Below are 8,074 nucleotides of genomic sequence, written 5' to 3' on the forward strand. Positions count from 1 at the left end.
TGTGTTATCTATAGGTCTTTGGTTTTGTAGACTTAGACTGATATATCTTGGCGTAGGAGTGACCCTCGAGGCATAACACATTCAGGCCGATCGCGTTCGTTCGTTTGAAGTTCCATGTAGTATTTGAATTTGAATGGATGGCGCTTTACTTTATATACATGTACGTATTGTTTTCACACTTAAGGTATTGCCTTTAATTGTAGGAATTAATGTCCGGATGTAAAATTATGTAAAAGCGAATGTCCGGGTTGTGAAAATTATGAAGTAAAGAATATTCGTACTGTCAGAATAATGTTAGACCGAGTGTTCGGGTTGTCAGAATAATGTTAGACCGAGTGTTCGGGTTGTCAGAATAATGTTAGACCGAGTGTTCGGGTTGTCAGAATAATGTTAGACCGAGTGTCCGGGTTGTCAGAATAATGTTAGACCGAGTGTTCGGGTTGTCAGAATAATGTTAGACCGAGTGTTCGGGTTGTCAGAATAATGTTAGACCGATTGTTCGGGTTGTCAGAATAATGTTAGACCGAGTGTTCGGGTTGTCAGAATAATGTTAGACCGAGTGTTCGGGTTGTCAGAATAATGTTAGACCGAGTGTTCGGGTTGTCAGAATAACGTTAGACCGAGTGTTCGGGTTGTCAGAATAACGTTAGACCGAGTGTTCGGGTTGTCAGAATAATGTTAGACCGAGTGTTCGGGTTGTCAGAATAATGTTAGACCGAGTGTTCGGGTTGTCAGAATAATGTTAGACCGAGTGTTCGGGTTGTCAGAATAATGTTAGACCGAGTGTTCGGGTTGTCAGAATAACGTTAGACCGAGTGTTCGGGTTGTCAGAATAACGTTAGACCGAGTGTTCGGGTTGTCAGAATAATGTTAGACCGAGTGTTCGGGTTGTCAGAATAATGTTAGACCGAGTGTTCGGGTTGTCAGAATAATGTTAGACCGAGTGTTCGGGTAGTCAAAACAACGTAGTAACAAATTAGTGCATTATCAAAATTAGCTTAAGAACAATTATCCGTGGGAACGAAAGTCCGGATACCCATTAAAGCGCTTTATTACTGTTCGTTTTGAATTCAAAAAAAATGTACTGACTGCTAAACATTAATCGTGTTTAGCGGGTTTCGGTAAAAAAAAACTCCGTCATTAAGTAGGGCCTAGTCCTATAAAGAGTGTACGGTAGCGTACGAAACAACATTTTAATATCAATAATACAAGCACTATCGTTGACTACAACGGGGGTTAATAATGTTTCCGAAAAATAAAAACATTAGAGATTGATTATATATGTGTCACTTATATAAACGTAAAAAGAGTTATCAATATGCATGCATCGACAGTTTAGTCTGAATCAGGTCCGTTTGTTTTCACTTGTCTATAGAATTTTTCAATATTGTTGTTCACTGCAAAAGATTTTTTTTTTCAATTCAAAACAAACATGTATATAGTGTCATGCACTTCGCCTTTCAAAGTGCGTTTTGGTTTTATGATTATTCAACACACCCCTTACACGTTCGATCGATCATACAAAAATATCACACATCAACACACCCATACCGTTGAGAAATATAGTTATATACATGTAATGATGTATTTATTGTAACGTAAACATGGATAATAATGGGTCGACGCTTACGGCAAACTGTTAAAATGTTCAGACTTCAAATGTAAAGACAGTTTTGCATGATTAAATTAAACCCCATTGTCGGTATTAAAAATATCATACGTAAGAGTGCAAGGTACAGTAAAGAAAATCAAAAAAAGCTAAAAACCAAACAAAAGTCGACCAACTTTATAACACAATTTTACGATATTGTAGGTCTTTTCCATTATCAACAAGTTTATTGTAGCTACCTTATCCATAGGCAACCGTTTAGTATAAAAAGAGAGTCAGATTTTGATTTGTGATATAGATCATAATCCAAAAGAACGCTAGTTTCACCTCCACGTGCCTACCGTCTGGATTATCGAAGTGCTTTACTGTTTAATATTGATTGAGATTGTGGTTTTAATGTGATTCGTGTGAAAGAGTACTATTACTTTTAATTAATTCGGTTTTTCATTATAATCAATGATTCAATTACCACCGTTCTAAATCATTTTAGCACAAAAACGAAAAAAAAAAAAAAAGAAACGAAAGGTTATACAACGAGGACACATTCATTATATGATTGTTTTATTCGTGCTGTCGTCTGCTTGCAGAACCAGGTTAAAACTGTCTCAGAGCGCCTTAATACTGGGGCTGAGACACGAACGTCGTGTGCGGGATCACGTCGTCCGCTCTTCAGATGGACCGCAGAATGCACCTGGTGGGCAAGGTGGCGTTGGTGACGGGCGGTGCCTCGGGAATGGGATGTGGCTTCGCTGAGGCGCTTCTAAAAGCTGCAGCTAAGGTTGACTTTTTTCTCTACAACGTATGCAACGAAACTCATTGAAATTAAGTAATTGTGTTCAATCACATTAGTTACATATTAACATGGCATAAATGTTCGGGTTTGTGTTTGTTATTCAGACTAAGTTGACCTAAAATCCATTGAAAAGATGCGAGTAAACGTGTGATATAATGGCATGGCAATACAGAGTTATGTCAACTGTGGTCTCAGACTTAACTCCTATTGACTGTTTATCTGCTGTATTACTTTTGGATAAACATTAATAGTTGATGAATATTCCTTTAAAGTACGAACATCCAATATTCAATTAACAGCAAAATACACCCTAAGCACCGTTCCTTTAACCCGATTGAAATTATCGCTGAGTGGGTATTACTGCTGAATATTATTTTTTTGGGAATCTACCATGATCAGAAATTCGAAGAATTACACAAGTATGACACTATCTAGAGTCGACATGTGTTCATTATTGATTCGCTCAACTCACATGATATTAAACCGAGCGGATAGTTCTGTATAAATAACATTAAAAATCATATTAACTTCTCCAATCGATGATCATCATGAATTTGCGGAAGGATATCAATATACTACATGTAAGTGTATCCATGCAAGGCACAGTAAAATATTGAGCGATGAACGTTGAGACTAACTTTGTTAGAGAATTTTTGTAAATATTTAGAAATGTATTTTCTATTTCATATTTTAACGTCACGGCACTTCATGCTAACGTGTAATGACAAAAACAGGTCATAAATAACCGAGAAAAGTTGCTCTGACCCCGATTCGATCCCGGGGCCTTATGATTAAACGTATATTGCCGTAATCAGTCGACAATTGCATCTGTATCTTGTATCTTGCATAATTGAGGCTTGAGTTAAACAGCATACAAGAAATTCACATGTGGTCATCAAATTGAAAGGAAGAAATAAACAAAAGATAATTTTAAGCATTTACATCGGTCAGGTCTTTGATGCAGGTCTGTACCAACATATATCACCCATTTGACTCAGATATGGTTTCACACGACACGCATTGATAAAGGTCTGTTCCAACATGTCCCGCACTAATACAGGTCTGTTCTATGATCGTAGGTCTGTATTGCTGACATCAACGTCGAGACGGGTGTTGCCACAGAGTCGGATCTCAGACAACAGTACGGACACGAGAACGTCATGTTCTCTAAGTGTAACATCACGTCTGCGACGGAGTTTGAGGGTGTGTCGTGCGTCTATGTTTGCGTAAAAGAAACTGTGTCTATGTAACATTGTTTAACGGGAATGTCAAACGTTAACAGTTCGCATGCATGTTTATTTATATGATAACAACTGCATGCTATGCTGTTGAGGTTGTTTTGCAATTCATTACAACAAGCTATTTGAACTTTGCCGACATTATCTTCATGTTATTTAACCGAAGAATAATTGAACACAAAAAGACAGACCGTCCATGTTCTGTATTACTATCGCTGTCTTTCTTATGTTAAAGCTGTATTCAAACGGACAAAAGAGGCTTTCGGTGGGATCGATATAGTCGTCAATAACGCTGGGATAGGAGGGGAAACGGACGAGAATTGGGAACAAACTGTGGATGTTAACATGGTGAGATGTTGTGATAGCTTTACTGTTGATTTTTCGTTAACTAAATATGCCCCTATACGATGGTGTTTGAACTTTTTTATTGGTATCCTTATATATGTCAGTTGGATCGTGTGTACAAAATTTTCTATTTCGCCTTTACGTGGTTATTTGTGTTATTGGCTAATTTCTTTTGAGCTGTTTGGTAATACATATATAACACGACTGATACCAAACTGATTACTCCTTGTACATTCTACAGAAGGGGACACTACGTGGACTGCGACTCGCCATGTACTACCTCAGTGTGGAGCACGGAGGCCGCGGGGGATGCATTGTCAACGTGGCCAGTATGACAGGTAAGCGTGGCCAGAATGGCGGGTAAGCGTTGACAAAGTGGCGGATAGGCGTGGCCAGTATTGCGGGTAGACATGGCCAGTATTGGAGGTAATGTGACCAGTATGGTGATTAAGCAAGGCCAGAATGGCGGGTAAGCATGGCCGGTATGGCGAGTTATCGTGGCCAATATGGCAGGTAAGCGTGGCCAGTATGGCGGGTAAGCATGGCCAGTATGGCGGGCAAACGTGATCAATATTGCGGGTAAGCATGCTCAGTATGGCGGGTTAGTATGGTCAGTATGGCGGGTAAGCGTGGCCAGTATGGCGGGTAAGCATGGCCAGTTTGGCGGGTAAACGTGATCAATATGGCGGGTAAGCATGGTCAGTATGGCGGGTAAGCGTGGCCGGTATGGCGGAAAAACGTGGTCAGTATGGCGGGTAAGCGTGGCCAATATGGCGGTTAAGCGTCATAGACATTGCGGGTAAGCATGGCACGTTTGGCGGGAAAGCGTGGCCAGAATGGCGGTTAAGCGTCGTAGACGTGGTCAGTATGGCGGGTAAGCGTGACAAGTATGGTGGATAAACGTTGCAATTATGACGTGTAAGCTTCGTCGACATGGCCAGTAGGGCGGGTAAGCGTCGTCAACGTGGCCAGTATGGCGGGTGTGCGTCAAGTTTGCAAGTATGGCGGGTAAGCGCCCAGTATGGCGGTAAGCGCCCGTCAGAACGGGAAGTTACAGAATTATGATTTACTGCACTTTATGACTTCATTATTCAACAATTTACTTCTGTTGAAGATTTCTCCTTGGTCAAATAATACATAACGAGAGGAAAGTTATTATTTCGTGTATTACGAGTAAATAGATACAGTATCAAAGGTGGCACGAAGGTGAAATATTTCAGAAATGTTCCGTATGTCATTTCAATTCAACCGTAGTACACCAGAGCTGTCAATATGTTCTAGCCATTAAACTGAAAATAGATGGCTCCTTTCTGGATACAGGTTTGAATCCGAACCCGTTATCGCCTGTGTACGGCTGCACGAAGGCAGGAATCATTCATGCTACACGATGTTATGTAGTAAGTTGAAAAACACTATTTATATCTATGTTGATAACACGAAACACAAGATATGTGATCAGTTTCATTGTCGCGAAGGCAGGGACAAACTGTTTCGATCTAGTTTGAGAAATACTTCACATTAAATCATTAAAGTTCTAAACGTTTTGAGTAAATTAACGTACATTCTGACAGACCCCGCCAACACTTATGCTCGAGTAGAAATGCTTTACATTTCTGTGTAAACAAACGTCAATATAATTATTCGTTTCTCTTATGATATTAACATACTATGTGGAGCTTCCCCAGTCCACACATAAACAAACATGTTTATGAAGGATGCAAAGCTCACATTAAGAAACATCTTTATTAAAGCGAGATTATACGATTTTGTCAAATATTTATTATTTATATAAAATGTTTAAAAAAAACTTATTAAACATATATTTTAATATAAATTAAAATAAAAGTTGAGAAGAACCTGTGTCGAAAAATGCGAAATAAGCCAGATGTTTAATTCTGAAATCGAAAAAGGCTGTACAGTCGAATTCGCCAGCATGTAAATCATACATGTACGATGTGAATCTAAATTTAGTTTAACGGTTCATTTTCAATTCCTGCAACGATATCTACACTCTGGACCCAACCGGCTTTTCCACTAAAGTCCACTCTTTACGGAGACTCCGAAGATGGACGAAGTGTTACGATTCATTCATATCTATTCATCCGACACACGAACACTAACTAAAAAGACGAATGCTTAGGTTATTGTAGGAAAATATGTACGAAATATCTTCGTCACAATCGCTTATTTGTCTTTGCTGTATTTTATGAAATTCGTCTTCAATGTATAATTTTTCTTGCCTATTTTGTGTTATTGTAACATATTTTATCAATATATTACACTTTAACACATATACAAAATCGTATAATCTCGCTTTAAGGTATCCGAGGCTGCCAAGAAGTCAAATATCCGACTCAACGTGCTGTGTCCGGCATTCGTAGACACGCCCATGTTTAGACGGTTGGCGGCAGGGGACGCTACTCAGACTATCGGCGGGGACCAAACAGCCGTGACGGCGTTCATTGAGCGCATTGGAGTACTCAGGTACTGTTAAAATTCAATTGGTTTGCACGTCGATTGGTCATTTGCCAAATGACACAAAAAGTGTCGCGTCGCTTGATCTGCATATGTTTAGTTTATTTTATTTTATTTTTACGAAGTAATTTTGTAACAAACAGTTTTTACACAAGTGTATAATATCGCAGCATATTGATCTTTCTTTATTCGGCCCGAAAACGAAAAAAAAAGTATCCGCCGTGAACGTCCGTCTGAATTATAATCTTTCGGAACAGATGTTTCGGGTTTTGTGAAACGAAGATTTTTTTGATAATAGCTATCTCATTCCTACTGATGCCGTAAAAACTGTTAAAATTTAGAAAAAAAAAATAAAAATAAAACACTTTTGTAAATGTGACGGTTGGAAGTTTGCATGTTTCAGCACAGAAGAGGTGTCGGTGGCACTAATTGACATTCTCACGGATGAAACGAGAAATGGGTTGATTTTGCGTTGCGCGAAAAAGACTGGAAACGTTTACAGCACGCTTACCGTACAAGACGTGTAACATTATTTCATGCGGAGGAACTTGATAAGAAGGCGAAAAGGTTGAGAAGAATCCACATTTCTATAGTATTACTTTCAATATCTCTTTAATTGAGCTTAAAGACACACACTATGTGCCAACCGACAGGGCTGAAAAAACTACGAGTGTTAGTGTTAAATATATGATACATTGTATGTAATCTTCTACCATTATTTGTGCGTTAACAGAGTTCAGGAATTCATATTGTACAGAGAGAACATATCGTTTTAGAAAAATCTACCAGTATGTGCAAGAAAAATGTATTGAACAAAAAAACTACAAATTGTGAGTCGCGCTTTTATTTTTCAGTGTGTTCAATTCATATGTCAGCAGAAAGTCATACTTTATATACCCATTTGATTTGTACATTAATGTTTAAGTTCTCTCATTTTAAACTGTTCAGTTAATTACCATTAGTAATTAGTAATTGTTTTGGAATTGATTAATAATTGTATGTGAATATTTAAGTCTTACACATTTGTTAAAAGTAGCAATTTCAAAAACGCACACTCCTATAGAAATGACTGTTTTAAAGAAAGAAATAGTTGCATTTAGGATTTCTTAATTTGGAAAAGATTAACTCATGTTCATTGTTTAACATACCAACAAAACTAATACAAGTAATGAACCAAAGACATTTTAAATGTTTTGTCTTCTTCACGCAGCCGAGGCGAACGTCGTTATGTCTTAACTTTTAAAGGGATTTGTTCAAATATTTTGGCATTTTTTGTGTAGTTTATCATTAATTTTTATAAGTTGATAAATGTAAACATCAGAATTAATGAGCCCCACCATAGAACACAAATATAATTTAAGAACAAACAGATTTTTTTTTTATTCTAGCTGAGCTTGGACGACGGGCTTTTTGATTGAAAATTCTTTTCTTAATCACTATTCGAGCTTAGTGTTTAAGGCAACGCAAAATGACAACTTGAATTGTAAGGTTCAAATCAGAGCTATTTAATATGCACTTTTTTGTTTTTATGTCTTAAAGCGAGATTATACGATTTTGTCAAATGTACATTAATTTATATAAAATGTGTTAAAACGTATTAAATATATATATATA

The 8,074-nt window shown here is 37.7% G+C and overlaps 1 protein-coding gene across 4 annotated transcripts in view; it reads left to right on the forward strand.

Moving 5' to 3' along the window:
- The window catches only part of LOC127846457 (15-hydroxyprostaglandin dehydrogenase [NAD(+)]-like), a 38,205-nt gene extending 30,374 nt beyond the window's left edge, over window positions 1–7,831 (forward strand). For 3 of the 4 annotated variants that reach the window (XM_052377705.1, XM_052377706.1, XM_052377707.1), the window contains exons 2-8: window positions 2,197–2,387; window positions 3,482–3,605; window positions 3,876–3,988; window positions 4,227–4,323; window positions 5,306–5,382; window positions 6,306–6,469; window positions 6,864–7,831. In XM_052377705.1, coding sequence (XP_052233665.1) covers window positions 2,283–2,387; window positions 3,482–3,605; window positions 3,876–3,988; window positions 4,227–4,323; window positions 5,306–5,382; window positions 6,306–6,469; window positions 6,864–6,987 — 804 coding nt within the window. In that variant the 5' untranslated portion in view covers window positions 2,197–2,282 and the 3' untranslated portion in view covers window positions 6,988–7,831. The remainder of the gene's footprint in view (window positions 1–2,196; window positions 2,388–3,481; window positions 3,606–3,875; window positions 3,989–4,226; window positions 4,324–5,305; window positions 5,383–6,305; window positions 6,470–6,863) is intronic. The other variant, XM_052377708.1, reaches the window with a different exon arrangement.
- Window positions 7,832–8,074: the final 243 nt, after the last annotated feature.

This window comes from Dreissena polymorpha, chromosome 9 (genome assembly GCF_020536995.1).
Source record: "Dreissena polymorpha isolate Duluth1 chromosome 9, UMN_Dpol_1.0, whole genome shotgun sequence".
NCBI lineage: Eukaryota > Metazoa > Mollusca > Bivalvia > Myida > Dreissenidae > Dreissena > Dreissena polymorpha.